Here is a 21068-nt window from a genome sequence, read left to right on the forward strand (position 1 = left end):
GTATACTTTCAACACATAATTTATATTAGAAAATTAAGATACCAAAAAGTAATTTCAAAAAATTATACTCAACAGAAACTACAGTTGCAAGTTTGAACATAAATATAATTCACCATATACAGAGGTCTTAGAAAATGTAACTTCGTGTATTCAAGAAACAGAGAAAGACTAGACCTGTTCATGTTAGGACAAAGTTCAGTTCAGTCAACTAACAATGCTAACATTTTCAATTGAATAAAAATTCTTCTTCCTAAAAGTCAGTGGAAATTTTTCTACATATGGATGGCAGTAGGCAACACATCTAAGAAATGAATGGCGGGCTGGGGATATAGCCTAGTGGCAAGAGTTCCTGCCTCGGATACACGAGGCCCTAGGTTCGATTCCCCAGCACCACATATACAGAAAACGGCCAGAAGTGGCGCTGTGGCTCAAGTGGCAGAGTGCTAGCCTTGAGCGGGAAGAAGCCAGGGACAGTGCTCAGGCCCTGAGTCCAAGGCCCAGGACTGGCCAAAAAAAAAAAAAAAAAAAAAAGAAATGAATGGCTAGATTACTTACATAGAATATACTACTATATTTTTTTAAGCTACTATACCTGGATTTAAGGCAGAACTCATTTATTGCTCTCACTCCAGTGATGAAATTATTCTGAGTATATTTTGATCCATACTCTCTTTTCTTAAGGACTGCTTTGACTAAACCAATAACATAGAAAACATGTAAGGAAACACATTGAAAGTCATATTTGAAAACGAATACATGTTGATACTTAAAATGGGTTCATAATTTCACAGAAAATTTATCTTTCCAAGTAATTTCTAGCCATCTACATTTTATCTCCATAGTTCATCTAAAATTACAGCTGAAATGTGAACCTAATGAGCACTTTGTATAGGTATTCCTGCTACCTAAATCAGTAAGATAATTCAAGTTGCTTGGGTCTAAATGTAAAAAGTTTCAATAAAAAAAATTACAAGTTAGTTCAATGCTTTTCAAACTGTGTGGTAAAACCAGCATTTTCTTAAAAGTCAAAACAGAAAATAATCAAAGGATACTGAATAAAAGTAAGGGTAAGTACTTCTGTTAGTTTTTTATTAAGTCATATATATAATCTACAAGTCTTTTAAGTCATTAAGTAGTATTTTGGGGGGGACAGAAGTTTAAAAAGTTTAAAGCTACTGGACTATTATATTTAATGTTAACAAAACTGAAATAAATAGGAACAATTTTTATAATAAAAAATTATAGGAAGTTTGCACATAGGTAAATATTGTTTTCTACTAAACGATTTCACTACTGTCTAATGCTAAGCTGCTCATAAAATGTAAAAATTAACCAAAATACCAAAAACTCAATACTAATTTGGCCTCACTTATAGATGTTAAAAAATTATACATTATTCTGTTTGTAAATCATTACAATGTAAAATCTTTAGTGAGATGATAGAGATAAATAACTTAAGCAGACATAGTAAGAGCCAGACAATAAAAACTCAAGTATTCTGTTTAAAATTGTCACCTATCCACCTGTTTTTATGCTTATTTAATTCTTATTTTCTGTTCTACTTCAAAGTTGAAAAGCAATGCTAAACCTAAAATCATTTCAGCAACCAAAAAGTATTCCTATAAAATATTTTCAAATCCATATTAATTAATTAATTAAGAATATTTCAGAAAATAAAGTTCAATATAAAAATCAAAACATCTGAAAAATAGCCCATTATAGAATAATTTTAGATTTCAAAAAGAAATCTGCAAAAGCAAACATGTGCTTCATACCTCAAACCTGCCTTATTCTAAGAACCCTAAAACCAAAATCCAGGTATTACTTTCTGGAACTAAAAGAAGAATTGCATCTCTCCTTAAAAATATTAGTGCCTTACCAAAAAATATTAAAGCAATTTCTTTAAAGTAGCTGAATATTGTACTGGCCTGCCCTGACACAGATTACTGATGATAATAATGGCTAATTCCGTATTTGTAATCCTTTATTTTTGGAGGCCCAGGATGGCCTTGAACTTGAGATCCTCACTTCTCAGCCTCCAGAATGCTAGAATTACACCTGTATGCCACTACATGCTGCTTAATATTGATTGTTTTAAATATAACTGTGTGCTATATGTTACTTCCAAAGGTAGCTTAGAAAAGGGTCCTCATTTTCTTCCATTTCACAGAACAGCAGAAAACTAGAGCTCAGAAAAGTTACATAAAGTGTGAAAGGTTAAACAACTAATAATAATCTCAAGAACTACAAACTGAATCTAATTCTGTTTGACATCAAGACCACAGTGCTGCTAATTAATTACAATGAGCTATCACATCAATAAAAACAGCTATGTTGGAAACACATAACAGCTTTGAGTACTTTGTTACTCTTAGTATTCCTGTGTACTTTGAGTATTCAGTTACTCCTAGAAATCCAAGTCAGACAGGTATGGCCCATACAACCTGAATTTGAACAAGCTGTATAAGATAATACAGGAGGACCTTTGGCAATCACCTTACTTTTCTTAAAAAAGCAGTTGTAGAAAAACAGCTTATAAATAAAATATATCCTTATAGTTAATCTATTAAATAAAAGCCAAATAGAAGTATATCCTTACACTAATATAACTACAAAGAGTGCTCCCTTTATATGAGAGGTATCTATAGAGGTAGACACCTCTATAGGTATGTGAGTGCATAGGTGTCTCTGTGAGTGTATCTGTATATGTATATATGGTGCCAATATAATAAAAAGATATTATAAAATATACTTACCTCTTACTTGGAGAGGTTCTTGCTTAAGTGGAGCTTTGAGTTCTGCACCTATATTTTCTGCTGGAAAGTATAGAAAAACAAGTTTACATAAAATAGGGCTGCTTTCATACAAATCTATAACAACTTAAACTAGCAATGTATAAAATGTGTATCTTGGACATAATAATATATCCCAGATCATTTTGGGTCAATCCCAAGTGTCTTAAAGTAGTAAATATTACAAAAGCAAGTAGATCATTCTAGAAGCTGTTTACTGCCTTTTAACTAATTAAAGAACAAAATCATAGAATCATTTCAGGAACTAAAGAAAAAGAACTGAATAAAATCAAATCCATGCAAAGCTATGATAAAGAGAAACTTCCGTTCAGACAAATAAACTCATAACAAACATTGCACTCAGTGGTGAGAGTTTAGGTATATTCCTTTAAAACATGAAAACAAGGATGCAGGTTTTTCCTACTTAAAACTGTTCTAGAAACACTACTCAAAAAAGGAAGGATGATTGTAAGTGCTAAGGAAACAACTATACAGCAATCTACTCACCAAAATACAATCCTTGCTTAGATATTAATGTGTGCATATGCCTCACAATAGACAACATAGGACAAATTGAATACTTTAGAATATTTCTGTAGGAAAGAAAGAGCTTCCTTTTTCTCTCTCCCTCTCTCTGTCTCTATCTCTGTCTCTCTCTCTTTCTCTTAGGATCTCACTAAGTAGCCCACACTAGATTGAGCTCACTATCTTCCTCCAGAGTGCTGCTGGGACTACAGTTGTATGTCACCACCTCTAACCAAAAAAAAAAAAAAGAGTTCTTAAGCAAAATATGAACACACACACACACAAAGGGTAATTTCTGATAAATTAAAATTCAAAGGGGGGACATTGTCGAAAAAGAAATGTACTTATACCTGACTTATATCACTGTAACCCCTTTATATATCATCTTATAATAACAATAAAAAATTAAAAATAAATAAATTCAAAATACGTGGTCACAAAAGGGTCTAATAAAAAGAAAAAATCTCAAACTGGAAGAAGATAATTCAACAAACAAAATCAACAAAGGATTGGTATCAAGACTAATGAATGCTTCCAAACCAATAAAATACAGTGTACAAACAAGTGGATAGAAAAAGAAATATAAATAACATGAACATTTTATCAATAATTCACTATTAATAGAACCCAAATAAAACAAAAAAATGAAAAATAAAAGTCATTTTAGAACCACTAAATTAGGAAAAAGTGCAAATATGAGAATACCTTATATTGACAAGAGTACACAGCAATGGAAATGCATACAATGCTGTTGAAAATTTAAACAAGCTAACTAACTTGGTTTAAAAAAGATGCATTTAAAAAGAAGTTGGGGGCTGGGGATATGGCCTAGTGGCAAGAGTGCTTGCCTCCTATACATGAGGCCCTGGGTTCGATTCCCCAGCACCACATATACAGAAAATGGCCAGAAGTGGCACTGTGGCTCAAGTGGCAGAGTGCTAGCCTTGAGCAAGAAGAAGCCAGGGACAGTGCACAGGCCCTGAGTCCAAGCCCCAGGACTGGCCAAAAAAAAAAAAAAAGAAGTTGGCTGGAAACAAAGCACTTTTATAAAAATTTGTTTTTTCTTTTTCTGATGATCTGGTATTCCTTACCTTATATAAGTGTACTCATGGCCATATCTGTGGGAGGGTGGTGGGGAGGGCACAGAATTCAAGGAAAAGGGTGAAACAGTACAGCAGTAGAGCTGGGCATTGATTAAAGTAAACTATACAACTCATGGGTGAAGATGGGGTGGAGGGAATGGGAGAGAATGAGGGAACAGATGACACTACTTATTACCTGATGCATGTAAATGTAACCCTTCTGTATAGCACCTCTATAATAACAATAAAATAAATTAAAAAAGAAAAGTTGGCACTATCTAATATGGAATTTATAACCCCACAATGTGACTAAGAAAGCCTTGCACAAGGACACAAAAGAGGCACATAGATATTCAGAGCCACATTCTACTCTGTTGTTTACATAATGGAAGCAACCCAAATGCCCATCAACAAGGGAGTGTATAAACAAATTGTGTTATATTCATTCATCATTTTATACTGTAGTGAATAGTAAACATGGCATGGCTATATTTTCTGAGCTCTAACTATGTGCCAAGCACAATTCCAAGCATTTTATATGAATTAACTTACACAAAACAGCCTAAAAATGAACAGATACATATACCAATTGAAATCTTAGTAACAAAATTGAATGAAAAAAGTAAATCACAAAAAATACATACAAGTTATCACAACAAAGTTCAAAACCAGTCGAAATAAATTGAGAGTCAATTAAACATATACTGCTACCTGCATCTATTCCCCCTTTTTTATTTAACCAATGGATAGGATAACATGGGTACACGGGAAATGGAAATGTGAAGAGAAGGAGATCAAGTAGAGAAGGTTTTGGGCTAAATAATAAATTCTCAGGAACTAATTTTTTTTCTAAAATACACAAGAATATTGCATTGCAATGCATATATATATATATCATATGCTGTGTAATAAAAATGTCACCCTTATCAACACTTTGCCTTATTAAATTCTGTATCATCAGTCAATAAAAAATTTAAGCTTAAGTACAGGCAACCATAACTAATATTTATTTGGCACTTAAACGTGCTGTTCATTATTCTACATGCTTTATATATATTAATACCCACAAAACCAATCTAACCTAATATAGATACCATTATCTTCACTTATGAGGAAGCAAGAGGATATAAATTTGCTGCCATCCTAGGCTACAAAAATAAAATAAACAAATAAAAGAATCATGTTCTCCCCAAAATCTACTTATTGATGTTTAAGTCTTTGTGTTGAAGATCAGAAAGCAGAGAAGAGAAAAGAGAAAGAACAAAGTAAAACAGCAAGTTTTCAACACTTACCTAGAGTCTAAATGACTGAAATCAACTGTTAAAAGTTCTAAGAAAAAGCCCCTTTCCACAATGATTGTTTAAGCAAATCACATAAAATGAGTTGCTCTAAGATGTTAACTTCTGAATGTTCTTCTCATCATGCACTGTCTAGAGTTACTAAATATACAGTGTTACAACGCATAAACAAGGTGAGTAAATGGCTCAAACACGTGTATGAATACTTATTTTGCACAAATCAACAGCTTAATAAATTCACATTACATTGCTCCAGTACAAATAATTTTAACAAATAATCAGATATTCCAACCATGACTAGCTCTAGACATTTGTTTTAAGTGCAAATCCTGGCTGTTTGCCATACATCTGGTGTCATTAACAAAATTAAAACTAATTTTACTAAAATTTAAAACAGATGAATACTCCTTAAAAATTTAAGGATGCCTTAGCAATTTAAGGATGATTCTGCTTCTTAATTAGCTGTTTCTGACTTTATTATGTGACTTGAATTATTCAAAAATCAACCTCAAACCCTTAAAGAATACAAAATATCTTTCAATCAAGCAATTACTTGATGTCTATCTGATGGCTAACAAGGTCTAATTTGACATAGGCAAATCTTGAAAAATAGAGCCCAAAATAAAACTGTCAGTATAACAATGTATTTCTAATATAAGAAAATTAACGTTTTTATTCCAGTCAGCAAACAAGAAGAGATTCAATCATGCAAGTCAATTTAAAAAATTTTGTATAGTCAAATCAACAATCAATATTTTTGCTTGAGAAAAACATTATAACACATTTTTGTCCATAATATTACTTCATCAAGTTTCTTTTTCCTTTATAATGCTTTAAAGACATGTTTAATTCTGGAATGTAGAGACTTATTACACTCCATTCCTTCCTCCTATAATATCCTAGTTACTTATCCTAGAAGAAATTGACTACAGTTGAGCCCAAAGAGAGGATGAAAAACAGGTATCATTAACATGAATAAAGTTTCTCAAGGAATCAAGAAAATCTGCTGTAAAGGACATCTGACTTAAGGAAAGCTAGTTTTGGAATGTTTATTATTATTCAAGTACTCTTATCTGATACCATTTACTACTTGATGTTTATTTAGCCACAATAACTCTAACTCTGCTTTGCAAGCTGAAGTGAATCCTTACTGATTTGGGAAATTTTGTACCTGGATATCTTATCTCCTTGTTCTAATTTACTCTCTATATTGTCTGAAACATATTCATAACTTCAAGTATAATCTCTGTGAAGCTTAAAATTCCTAAATTAAGCTACTGTATGCAAATCATTAGCATTAGGATTCCTGTTGTCACGAGATTTTCAAGTAGAAGATAGAACAAATAAAACACTGAAAATATAAGGACTATTACCTATGAAGAAATTTAAATTAGGATAACATTAAAGACCAATGGCTACTTTCGATTGAGGGATTTAAAAAACACCTCTGCTCAGCAGAGAGGGAAGTGGACAAGACAGGATTGTAGTTTAAGGCCAGCCTGGCAAAAGTTAATGAAAATTTATCTCAACAAACAAGCTAAATGTAGTGGTTCAGACCTGTAATCCCAGCTAGGTGGGAAATGAAAGTGGAGAATTGTGCTCAACAGAAAAAGCTGGGTGTAGTGATTCATGCCTGTCCTATTAGGGAGATTATTTCTTGGGAAGATCATGGTCCAGGCTAACCTGGATAAGTGAGACCTTTTCTCAAAAATAAGGAGAAGAAAAAGGGCTGAAAGCATCACTCAAATGGTAGAGTCCAAGTTCAAACTTAATATCACCAAAAGAACAAACAAATAATTGTATCCTTAATCTACTCAAAAACTGATTTGAAGACAAAAATAACTGAGATGAAGACCTCTACAAAATAAATGAGCACAGCAAACCCAGCTTTTCTTTGGCTTATTTCTGTTGAACTTCGTATTCTTTGAGTAGAACTACAGAGAATAAGCAGGACACCCTGCTCAAGATAGAGTCTAATAAAAGACACCACATAAAAAACTACACACATTGTAGGGAACTAGAATTGGGAACTAGAAGTAAATAATACACACAATAAGGAAAACACCTATCTGTACTTAACTAGAACTGGGAACTAGAAGTAAATAATACACACAATAAGGAAAACACCTATCTGTACTTAGATTGTAAGTAATGGGGGAGTACCCCTGATATCTTTTGACAAGTCAGCTCCCTTCACCTAAATGTGCAGTTTCAGTTCATGCAATAACATGATCTAAATGAATTTAAAGCAGAGGGCTTGGGAAGCAGTACTTGCCTAGCATGTGCAATGCTCTAGGTTCAAGCTCCAGCATCAACTTTTTTTTTTTAAAGCACAAAGTTTTGTCCCAGCTTAAAGAAAGCAAATAAAAGCTCTAGGTGAGAGCAACTTCAATATATATAAACCTCAAATTCTTATAAGATACAAAAACTACATGAAAATTGATCGATTCAGTTACAAAACTTAGCTATGGCATTGTTAATAACAGCAATAAAGGGGACTGGGGATATGGCCTAGTGGCAAGAGTGCTCGCCTCGTATACATGAAGCCCTGGGTTCGATTCCTCAGTACCACATATACAGAAAACGGCCAGAAGTGGCTCTGTGGCTCAAGTGGAGAGTGCTAGCCTTGAGCAAAGAGAAGCCAGGGACAGTGCTCAGGCCCTGAGTCCGAGGCTCCAGGACTGGCCAAAAATAAATAAATAAATAAATAACAGCAATAAAGGGAGGAAAGGGGTAACATAACAACAAACAGTACAAGAAATGTATCCAATGCCTAATGTATGAAACTGTAGCCTCTCTGTAATTCAGCTTGATAATAAAAAAAATTAAAAAAAAGAATTTTCATTCACAAAAGACAAAACAGCTATGCTTAATGTATCTAAAGTAATAAACAAGAAGTTTGAAAAATACAAGCAAGGAAGACATATAGACAATGTACATGTATAAGACATATACAACATAATGGAAATTTTTCATGTACTGAAATGTTATATGATGAAAATAAAAAAATCATAACCAACCAGTAAGAGTATAACCAACTAAAGGAGAAAATTAGTGAATGAAGTAGGCCTGTTGAAATAAATAATCCAGTATGCAGACCAGGAAGACAAAGAAATAGGAAATATAGTAACAATATTTAGGGATATTGAAAATGAAGCATGTGATAGGCCCTTAAAAAGACCTAACATATTTCTAATTAGATTTCCAGAAAGAGATAACAGATAAATATGAAGAAATAATACCTGAGAGATGATAGAGAATTATAGAATTCCAAAATGGTAGGAAAACTCACAAATCTCAAGCAGAATAAATACAAAGAAATACTTGTATAGAAACTTCCTAGTAGTAAAATTTCTATTTATATTCAAAATAGTTAATCAAATTTTAAAAGACAGATAAAAAGATATAACACTTGGCAACAACAATGGAAGTTAGAAGACATCTTTTTTTCTTTTTCCTTTTGATAGTTCTGGCATTTGAACTGAAGGTATGGTATTTGCTAGGAAGGCACTCTATCACTAAGCTAAGCCTCCAACCCTTTTTAGCACTGCCCAGATGTACACTTGAATAATGATCTACCTATTTTAGACTTCATACCATAGCTCAAAGTCTCACAAATTTTTCCCCAGGCTGTGGAAACAATGATCCTCCTAATATCAGCCTTTTATGACAATCATACACACACCCCTATCTATGGATGAGAAAGGAGTCCTACATGAATGCCCAGGCTGGCTTTGAACCACAATCTTTCTCATCTTAGCTTTGCAAGTAAATAAGATAACAAACATGAGCCACCTGTCTAGCTTGGAATAGCATCTTAAATGTGACTTTCCATGAAAATATCCTCATACAACTTCCCTTAAAGAACCTTCTACAGGTACAGGATGCATATCAGACACAAAGATCAGAGAAATAAAAAAAGGGTAGTAAACAAAGATTTTTAATAAATCAAAGAAACTAAAAATGTAGATTTTATAGAATAGAGAAAGTAAAATAGATACAAAATACTAGTCAACAAATGGTAAATTGTGAGGGGTAATCAGAATTGAAGCATTCAAGTTGTTTGTATTTTTCAAAAGGAACTTAAACTATCTTTAGACTTTGAATCATAGACATTGAATATAACTTCCAAACAAGCATAGAAGCTATACATTCTATTTCAATAATTTATTTTTAAAAGGATCTAGAGCTATATGACACAATTAAAAATTGGACTGGACATATATATATATGTTTCCTTAATCAAAAATATACATTACTTTACTCTAAAGCACATGAGAATTATTCAGAATAAAGACTCTAATTGAAAGATGTTGGATAACAGGGGAGCAGAGGGAGTTATTTGAGTTAAAATATAATATATACATGTGGAAAGTACCACGTTGAAAAAAAAAATGACAGCAAAGAAAAACAGGCTCTACCAGCAGGACAGAGAGGGTGAATATAGAAGATGAGTAAGGTGAATATGATTGATGTGCTTCACATGTGCACATAAAAATAGAACAAAACCTATTGAAATTGCTCTAATAAACTAGGAGGAGGAAGGATACTGATGAAGGGAATAAGTCTGATGGAGTATATTGTATGAATATGTGTAAAGTCACATATTGCACCACTTATGGGCCATTATACCACTTATGTATGCTAATTTTTAAAATCTTAATAAAAGAAAAATGAAAAAATAGGACAACTACCAAATGACCAATTAAGACATAAGGCTCAACAAATGTCATGACTTAATCAAATAAACCATATTTTGAAATAGTAATATCAAGTTTAGTACAGAAAGATAGCTACTCATCTGAAAATGTAAAAACATACTTCAATAACTCAAAAGTCAAAGAATCAAAATGGAAATAAGAATATATTCAAAACTATAAGCAATAAAAATTAAAGAGACAAAATTAATAGTTCAGGCATCAGTATACTGGATCATATTAGAATCTTAAAAGTATAAATTATTTTAAACAGAACATTCTTTTTTGTTGGTTGTAGGATTTGAACTCAGGTCCTGGTGCTGTTGCTGAGCCTCTTTGTGCTCAAGGCTAATAAGGCTCTACCACTTGAGCCACGGCACCACTTCTGGTTTTCGAGTGGTTAATTGCAGACAAGAGTCTCATGGGGACTTTTTTTTTTTTTTTTTTGCCAGTCCTGGGCCTTGGACTCAGGGCCTGAGCACTGTCCCTGGCTTCTTTTTGCTCAAGGCTAGCACTCTGCCATTTGAGCCACAGTGCAGCGGCACTTCTGGCCATTTTCAGTATATGTGGTGCTGAGAAATCAAACCCAGGGCTTCATGTATACGAGGCGAGCACTCTTGCCACTAGGCCATATCCCCAGCCCTCTCGTGGGGACTTTTCTACCTCCATGGCTTCGAACTGAGATCTTCAGATCTCAGTCTCAGGAGTAGCTAAGATTAGAGGCATGAGCCACTGGTTCCTCGCTATGAGCACTGATTTTTATTGACAATATTTCTGGTAAGCAGAAGACATTTTATAACACTAAATTTGGAGGTAAAAGTTTTCACATTACCCCAAAGAGCAACAACTCAAATGTATGACTATTAAAAGCTGCAACTGTGTGTACTGAAATATGTGAAAATGGCTGAATATGTATTGTGTGTATATATAGATAGAGAGAGAGAGAGAGGGAGAGAGAGAGAGGTAAAACTTTCTGAGACGCTGATGTCATAATTAATATTAAATGTGTTTTAGTAGATTTTAATCCTGTAGGCCAGTCTATGATAGTGTATGTTTTATGTACTGCTGATGACAGAAATAAAACTATTAAGTGCATATTTGTTCAATTTTATTCTTGTAGTCAGAAATACTTCTGTAGTAAAAATTTAATATTCAACACATAGAAATTAATAAAATAGGAAATAAACATATACTTTAATGGTGTGGCTCAAATAAAAAAAAGACAAAAAAGAATACCTGAAAAGTAATAGAAAAAAGCCCTGGCAAAATTAAACAAAAAGCTGGTAATGCTTGTAATCCTAACTTGGGAGATTGATAGTATAAAGATTGGGATTCAAGGCCAATTTGGACAGAAACGTTCAGAAGACTCTATCTTCAACTAACAGCAAAAATCAAAGTGTCAGCCTAGAAAGTGCTGTAACTGGAGTTCAAAGCCCAGTGCTGAGGGGAAAAAAAATCTAAATAAGACAAACATTAATTAGGAATAAAAAATGGTATAAATATATGTACCATTAACAGTAAGTAGGATATTATAAAATTTATGACAGTAAATAAGAATTTTAAGTGTATAAATTCCTAGGAAAAAATACAGGACTGGAGCTGGGAATGTGGCCTAGTGGTAGACTACTTATCTAGCATGTATGAAGCCCTGGGTTCAATTTCTCAGCACCACATATACAGAAAAAATGTGGAAGTGGTGCTGTGGCTCAAGTGGTAGTATTAGCCAGGGATAGTGACCAGGCCCTGGGTTCAAGTTCCAGGACCAGCAAAAAACAAAAACAAAAACAAAAAAAGAACTAAGATATTTGAAAGAAATTACACCAGCAATATAACAGTCTCCACAAAGAACAGATAGGTCCACACTCTAGGAACAAATAATCTTAAAAACTATTTCAGTATATAGGAAAATAAGATGGAAGAAAATTTATACATACCTGTTTCATCAAATGGTGGTATTTTTTCAACTTTGAGAGTTTGTAATCCCTGTCCTTCTTTCTGGACATGTGTAGAATACAACTTTACTTGACTGAGTGTACAAATTTGTGGGTGACTATAGGGATCCATGTATGAAAGGCTTCCAAATGTCACTAAATTCTGCAATCCTAAAAGAAGAAAGATTAACTTCAAACTGATTCCCAAGTGTACAATTAACTAGGCATCTTCTTCATTGAAGATATCTAAGTTATATAGGGATCAAATTTTATAAAGAAAAAGTACAGACATTTCAATTTTTCTCTAGTTTGTAAATTGGAAAATCTTAATACATAGATTATATATTTATATAAGCATATAATATACATGCATTCAGTCAGCTATTCAGATATATATGTATATATGTATTCAGATAGATACATATATGTATATATGATATATATGTATATATACCCACATATATATAAAACATATCATATTCCTTATTTTGTATGTGACCTGTACGCTTTTTGTCATCTTTCTCTCTCTTCAGTCCTGCCTGTCTTTGAGCTTTTTTTCTCAAGCACTCTATCACTTGAGCCACAGCTTCCCGCCCGCCCCGCCCACCCCCACCCCCCCACACACCACAGCATTTTAAAATACTAAATAAGCAAGGTTATTTGTCTTGGATTTTTGTCACTGTAGATTCTTAGTTTAAATTTTGTTGGTTAAATTCCCATGGTATGGATTGCTTTGCTCTTCCAAATATCCAATAGGTCAATTAGTGTAAAGTTATTATTTAAATTCAGGTTCAGAGAAAAACACCCTCTTCTAACACCCCTTAAGTGGAGGTGAAGCTTCTTATCAAGAGCTACAGACTACAGGCTTCAGATGTAGCTCAGCGGTAAAAATGCTTGTCTAGTATGTTCTAAGTTTGATTTCCAGGACTAGGTTTGATTTCCTTGCCCATTCCACGGCATTACTTGTGATGGTAATGTCTATCGTTGCTCAGTGCCTGGAAATAACTCATTCACTAACTAGTTACACAACAGAAATACTTTGTTTTAGCCCCTCATTTATTATTCAGAATATCACAAGAGAAAATTCCCTTCATTTGTGACCAACTAGTATAAAAGCTAACTGCTTTTCTTCCCTTTTATTTACCAGTTCTCCAAAAAGCTAAGCTCATTATATACATATTGCAGTCACCTGTATGTTTACTTTGTCATTAAAATTTCATAGATTTAAACATTAATTGGTATATTTCAATTCATTTTATTCACTATCCTGAGTAATGCTCAAACTGTCCTATTTTTAGGCCAATTGGGGGTCTCTTCGAATTCTTATGAACTATCCTAGTAGTCTTAACTCCTCGGCTGCCTATCTGAAATGTTCTTAGTTTTTAACTTCAGTAGGACTTCAAGTAACAGAAACTTTGAAAGTACAAATTTATAGTTAATATAAGATTAAAACTGTTTATGTTCTACACAAATACATTCTATATTCTATACAGGACTACATTTGGCTTCATAAAAATAGTATCTAATCACAGTGGTGGAAACAACCATTTTATTGAATAAATTACTGGATTGATTCAGTAATTAATCACTGGCAGAAAATAGTAAAAATATGACCTAGTATTAATACTTTTTATAGTGACATCTATAATAAGCTATATAGCTATATACAGGATCTTAGTCTTTCGTGTGGCACTTATTGTTCTGAGCTCTTCAGATCAAGGCTAGCCCTCTACTGTTTTTGAGTCACAGTGCCACTTCCAGTTTTCTGATGGTTAACTGGAAATAAGAGTCTCATGGGTTTTCCTGCCTGAGCTGGCTTTGAACTGCAATCCTCAGATCTTAGCCTCCTGAGTAGCTAGGATTGCAGGCTTAAGCTACCTGTGCCCAGCCTATGCAAGGATTTTTTACTTCTGCATATGTAAGAGCTGTTCTCCATCAATATAGTGGATCCATCAGATAGTGGATTTGCTAGTAACTTATCAGTCACAACAATTACAAATCTAGACACAAACGTCTACTTTTAATGTTCTGTTATGGTCTCTGTAGCTCTAAAGACCATTACTTCTACTGATCACTACTTCTCCCCTCCCTCCTATCTAGTGTGTCACTTACCACCACTATGGTTCAGGTTCATAGAAACAATGCAAAAAACACAAAAAAAAGCAAGGCAAAGAATGACCTCCCAAAATATTGTCTAACTCTATGTTCGAAATCAGTAATAACTCCTGCTTTCCTCCCCCTCACCCCAAGATACAAGATCATTACAAAAAGTTAAGCCAATACAAGATAGGCAGTAGTAAAATGTCCATACTTTTTCATTAGCACAGAACATTTTTGTATTTTTATTGGCCACTGGAACTTTTTTGTGGGCTTCTCATTCATGCCTTTGTCTATTTTCCTAGTGGAATGTCCATTGGTTCATAAAAATTCTTTGTAAATGTGGGATACTAACTGTGCCTACACTATGTTGTATTATTGAGTGTGATTAATACAAACTAAAATGTGCTCTAAGTGCAAAATATACACTGAATTTTGAAGGCAACACAAAAAGGGAAGATAATATAGCTCAATAATTTTAATGATGTATACTGAAATAATATACCAGGCAAAATAATATAATTTATTGTTTAGAGCAATGTCATTCTTTCCCTCATTATTCTTTTTTTTTTTTAAGGTTCATAAGGAGGTTTATTAGTGGTGCCATGGTTCCCACGAGAGAGGGAGCTACATGGCGTCTGCACCTTATCCAGGTCTCCCTCATTATTCTTTAGAAGACTTTCCCAGACACACGGGGATGTTAAAATGCAAAACTAAAATTTTATTTTTAAAGAAAAAATGTTTTTAACAAGAAATGTACTCACTGCCTTACATATGAATCTGTAACCCCTCTGTACCACACTTTGACAGTAAAGAAAAAAAGTTTAATTAAAAAAAATGTTTAAAAGTACTTCATTAGTCTTTTCATATCCATGCAACTTGAATGGCACTTTTTTCTAATTTTTTTTAAGTTTACTGTTTAAAATTGCTCTTAAAATGTTTCAGATATTGATACTAAATTCCACAAACAAGTTTATTTTTAAAAAATCTATTCTAAGTGTGAGATATAATTTTTTGTTGTAATAAACATTCCAAAGATCTTTTCAAAGTCATTTTGACTATTGAGGTAATCAATTATTATCTTGGTTTCACAGACAGATGAGACAAACTGCATATAATGTTTGACATGATGAGTTTGGGAGAATATGGATTACAAATTACACTACTCCTTTTTTAAAAAATAAATACTTGAAAGACAAGTTGTACTAAGTAGTCATTATAATTTTGGTGTAAAATGTCAAATTTTCTTGGTTAATAGAAGCAGTTATGTTAAAAATAATTTATTTAGGAAGTTTAGAGTACAGGACATAACCAGATGACTGACTCGCTCAGAAGGCAATCTGGCATATTGCCGATATGGGAAGAATAACAACTGCTATACTTTTCTACCACTGCCCCAAACCCCTCAGAACAGGTCTTCTACCAAAAAAAAAAAATTTTCGTTTGAGATTTTTAAGAGCCAGTTTTTACATTTATCACAGAAGACGTGGATATGCTCTACTTGGCTTGCATAGCATAGGGGTTTACCACAACTGCGCCACTTAAAAACCATGAGTTGCTGCAACTTAAGACTTCTGTTGGTAAGTGGCAAACATGCTACAAGTTTTGAAAACATGAATTTTTGAGAAATGCTTGGGTAGATACTCAGCTATTCCCAACAAGCTAGGGGACATGAATAGCAAAGTGGAAGGTAAAAATCAGGAGAATTTTCAAGTCCAATGCTATTCTGGAACTCCGTGGACCACATAAATCTGAGTTCAGAAAACAATGTCGAAGAAGATGAAGATTCTCATCTACCATCTTTTATTTTCTGGATTAGAGTTCCAATAGACACTCAGTTCACCAAAAAAGACTGCTGTTCAATGGAACTTATAGAGTTGATTTCTTCTGCGGTCCCAAAGAGCTCATTCAATGATTCTGGGATGTGCTCATATGCTGTGTTTTTTATTTTTTAATGTCGATGATTAGTGATGCTCTCGACTTTTCAGGAGATTCAAACCAAACAGGGATTACGAGGGGGGAAAGGGGAGACAACACGCTGATACCTCGGCCCAAAGTGCTAAATGACAGTGAGTCCGGAAGCCCAAATGACGCTAGAACTTTGCAGAACCTGCCATTTCCAGCTGTGCGGGCGGGCATCACCGGCCACCGCGAGGAACATGTCCGTCTCGTTTGAGACAAAGGAGAAGGTGTCCACGTTAGGGTCGCTCTCAGGGTCAGGCTACCTGTCAGGTATCACTACGGGATGGACAGGCTGACCTATACAGGCAGAGGCCAGAAAGGCGGAATCTAAGGGGGTGGGGTGGGAGGAGGCAAGCCGGCAAGCTCCCGGGACCAGGCTCCGAGACGCCGAGCCCGGCCCGACCGCTCCGGACTCCGCAAAGCCGGCGGCTGGCGCGGGACACTCACCCTGGCGGTCTCCCGAGCCACGGGCCGCAGCCCAGCAGCGCAAAGGCAGCCGGCCCAGGGAAGACCGGCTACATCTGTGGGCTGCGGCGGCGGCCAAGCCCGGTAACATCCTGGAGGCGCAGAGGCCCCAACTCGGACACCACCTCCTGCCTCCGCGCCGACTCCCGCACCAACTGACTCCATAGACCGGACACCGGCGAGCACCTACATCGGCGCCGCGGGCCGCGACCTCAGAGACCCGGAAACTACAACGTCATTTACCGGCGCCCGAGTTGGAGGCGGCGGAAGTGACGTCAGTCACAGAGCTCCCGCGCGGGACCTTCTCATGATGGGTCCTACGAGTTTGGAGGTGCCAGGCGTGACTGCAGGTGTACGGTGTTAGCTGTCTTGTGGTTTTGTTGTTGTTGTTGTTTTTAATCTCTTTTCCTTTCTGTTCCTGTAGCTTTGTGATTGCCTGTGGGACCTCTAAGAAAGTTGTTTGCATCTTAGCCCCCAGGAAAACTGAGGGGCGACAGCTTTGGGTGGCGCCGCCTACTTCTAGATGTGGCGCGAAGCTTGGGCCTCGCTGCTGGAAATGGGGAAATGATCGTTTAGGAAACAGCGGGTTTTTTGAGCCTTTCTCCCCCGAGACCAGCCCAATCCGAGGTTAACTAGGCCTCAGTTCCCTTCGAACTCGCCACTCCTACCGCACCTTTGCTTCGCCTGTCCATGAAGGCAATTACACACTAAAGTGTCACTTCTTTGTCTTACTGATTGCTGAACCTCGTCTGTAATACTCTATAACCTCATCTGATTCTCGTCTTTAATAATAAAATTAGAAGTATTACATATTCATGATATAGTAGTGTAAGGGAAGATGTATAGATTTTAAAAGTGTGCTTCCCAACAGAAAAACAACCCCGAACTATATTCACTTCTCGAGGTTAACGTATATGATAACAAATTATATATATGGATTTTCCTTTTTTTTTTTTTTTTTGTCAGTCGTGGGGCTTGAACTCGGCCTGGCCACTGACCCTGAGCTTTTCACTCAAGGCCAATGCTCTACCACGTTGAGCCATAGGGCCACTTCCGGTTTTTTTGGTGGTTAATTGGAGATAACAGACTCAGGAACTTTCCTGCCCAGACTGGCTTTGTACCCTAATCCTCGGATCTCAGCCGCGGATTACAAGCATGAACTAAACAGGATTTTATCACAGAGCCGATTGTTCTATTTGGACGGAACAGAATTTAAACAGACATTGTTTACTCGTTTTCTGGCCATTATCCTATTAGAAAAACCAAGGCACAAGGATCTCTTAAGTGCCACTCGTTTCTTTCTTACTGAGGTTTGAACTAAGGCCCTCATGCTGATTTGGTTTGAGTACTCCACTGGCTCTGGTTTTTGCTGGTTTTGGAGGCATAGTTTAACACTTTTCTGTCTGGGCTAGCTTTGGACAACAGTCCTCTAGATCTCAGTCTCCTGAGAAACTAGAATTACAGGCGTGAAATTGTTAGGTCTGCCAGGAGGGGAAAAGGGCGCTTTTCTCCGTGCCAGTCAGCAAGTAGACTCCCCCCCTCCCCTCCCCATCCCTGGAAGTCTCCGGCTGGCACCTTTGTTATCCAGGTGACCGAGTACAAGGGAGAAATTACCGCCCCTTTTTTTTTTTTTTTTTTTTTTTGGCCAGTCCTGGTGCTTGGACTCAGGGCCTGAGCACTGTCCCTGGCTTCTTTTTGCTCAAGGCTAGCACTCTGCCACTTTTCTGGCCATTTTCTGTATATGTGGTGCTGGGGAATCGAACCCAGGGCCTCATGTATATGAGGCAGGCACTCTTGCCACTAGGCCATATCCCCAGCCCATACCGCCCCTTTCATTGAGGTCAGATTCTGGACCTCCCCGGTCACACCTCCTTGGAACTGTGGGAGCTTCCCAAACTGAGGTCACCACCCGCAGCCGTCTGGCCACTCCTCCTAGCCCACAACCCCAATCCTGCCAGAAGTCACCCGTCTCTCCTTCCCTTTCTGGAGTGTGGGCTGGCATTATGCTCTCCCCCAAAGAAAGTCTTTTTCTGCCTGAACCATCTGCCCGATTCCTTCCAGCTAAACCTTACAGAACCAACAATGCTCAACTCACTGTCTTTTTTTTTTTTTTTTAAATATGCCACTATTAGGGCCTGAACACAGGGCCTCATACTCTCTTAGCTTTTTCCACTCAAGGCTGGTGTTGTACCACTTGAGACATCCCTTCATCTCTGGCTTTGTGCTGGTTAATTGGAGATAGGGATTTGTCTGCCTGGGCTGGCTTTGAACCTTGATTCTCAGATAACAGCTCCTTAGTAGCAAGGAATACAAGTGTGAGCCACTAGTACCCAGCTCACTATACTTTTTCAATCAGTGGGTACTGTCCTATGGAAGAAAATGTGAAGTCTCATAGAAGAAAGGAATAACACTAAGGTATCTCATACAAGTAGAGAGCATTTCCTCAGATTTTTTTTATTTCATTTTGTGATCAACATGCTTTTAAAATGAGTTTCATGAGAATTTGAAATATAATGCCTCAGGTTAGGGAAATATCTCAGATAGATGGAAATAGAAATAGGAAAGACATGAGGTATCATTTGATGACTCATGCTCTGAAGTTTCCCTTCAAGATTGTCCTATAAAGTTCCAACACTGTTCAAAAATTTGTTTCTAAACTTGAAGTGAGTATTTTTTCTTCATCCTTTCTATAGCTTTGGGAAAGTGATGATTCTGGTCACAAGACAAACTTGGCTGTTTTATATGGAAAATTGACCTAGTTAATTCATTACAAAATAATGTGAGAGGCTTTATCCAGATGGTGGCTTACCAAGAGTGTAATACAGTTTAATTTTGAACACAGGTGTATTTGTTGATGTCATGTTCTTTATGTCTGCAGGATTAGGGGATATGGGAGTTTGCCCACTTCAACACTTTTTAAAGAAATGACTTACATATGGATAAAAAGGAGAATCATTTGGCATACTCAAGGTGTCACTGCTGTTAAACCATGGTTAGAAGTAAAGTTAAAGTGAAGTGGGTCCACACAGGCACATTGTATATATAGGCAATGGAGTTAATAATGTTTCAAAGAAAGTTGCTAATTCTCACTTTCATTTTTCAGAGAAGAGATTTTTCTCCACTCATCAAGAATACAAGAGAACATGGAATCAAACTCAGGTTCTGGGACTCCAAGTCTATTTGTATGCTTAAGTGAGGGTTATGGGGGAGGGCAAAGACAAAGAGTGAGTGTTCTTACTGGTTTTCCCCAATATTACTCTATGAAGTTGTTCTTGGGTTGCAGCTACTACATGAAATAACCATATAATACTCCACTACCATAAAATTTACATTCACTCTTTGCCATTTCCAAAAACTAAAAGAATTTCTTGAAGGATAATGATATTCCTGGGTCCTATTCAGCTTCCCCATTGAAACTTCTTTCTGCAGTTCACTCAGTACGGTAGGGTTAGTATAAACTCATTTATGTGTTCATACATATTTTTGGTCAAACTTTACCCTTTCCTGAAGGTTTGTGAATAAGATTGAGGGAAAGAAATGGAATTACTAGCTCTTGCTCACCTTTCTTTTAAGTATCTCTGTTTTTCTTATTTGCATGAGCTTTTTATATTTTCTAGAAATAAGTTCTTGGTTGGATACACACACACACACTTTCTTTGGATAGTCATGATGAAGTCCTTAATGTGTTTCGTCAGTGGTTAGTGCCTAGGCACTGTCCTCAAGCTTTTGTGCTCAAGGCTAGCATTTTCTATCACTTGAGACACAGCTCCACTTCCAACTCTTTTTTTTTAAATTAGGGATGAGTCTCAGACTTTCCTGCCCAATCTGGCTTTGAACCACAATCCTCAGATCTCAGCCTCCTGAGGAGCTAGGATTACAGGCATGAGCGACCAGTGCCCAGCTAAATTCTACAAAGGGGTTTCAATTCAATATGTCAATTTATAAGTACATACAGGGCCTTTGCAGCAGTGCTTCTCAATCTTGGCAACATCTGGAGACATTTTTGCTTGTCATAACTAACACCACTGGCAACTAGTGGGCCAAGGTCAGAGATGCTGATAAACATCCTACAATGTGCAGGGCAACCCCTCACAACAAAGAATTACATCCAACAAAATGTTGAGTACCACTATTGATAGGATAGGACAATTGAACACTGCATATTAAAGGTAGTGCTCACCAGCTTTCAATAAACACATGTATATGTGTATTTTTTAAC

At 36.1% G+C, this 21068-nt stretch overlaps 1 protein-coding gene and 1 long non-coding RNA gene across 3 annotated transcripts in view; one reads left to right on the top strand and one right to left on the bottom strand.

Moving 5' to 3' along the window:
* Positions 1-17075, bottom strand: part of Slc30a9 (solute carrier family 30 member 9) — a 50940-nt gene extending 33865 nt beyond the window's left edge. The window contains exons 1-4 of one of the 2 annotated variants that reach the window (XM_048363849.1): positions 16832-17075; positions 12329-12496; positions 2757-2813; positions 593-692 (exon numbers count right to left, since the gene is read on the bottom strand). In XM_048363849.1, the coding sequence (XP_048219806.1) occupies positions 593-692; positions 2757-2813; positions 12329-12496; positions 16832-16940 (434 nt within the window). In that variant the 5' untranslated portion in view covers positions 16941-17075. Of the gene's footprint in view, positions 1-592; positions 693-2756; positions 2817-12328; positions 12497-16831 lie in introns of both variants that reach the window. The other variant, XM_048363848.1, reaches the window with a different exon arrangement.
* Positions 17076-18682: 1607 nt separating this feature from the next.
* LOC125364372 lies at positions 18683-20228 on the top strand. Its single transcript, XR_007213513.1, has 2 exons — positions 18683-19819; positions 19953-20228. It is a non-coding gene; the product is annotated as an uncharacterized LOC125364372 (long non-coding RNA).
* Positions 20229-21068: the final 840 nt, after the last annotated feature.

The sequence above is a fragment of the Perognathus longimembris genome, chromosome 16, assembly GCF_023159225.1.
Source record: "Perognathus longimembris pacificus isolate PPM17 chromosome 16, ASM2315922v1, whole genome shotgun sequence".
Lineage (NCBI taxonomy): Eukaryota > Metazoa > Chordata > Mammalia > Rodentia > Heteromyidae > Perognathus > Perognathus longimembris.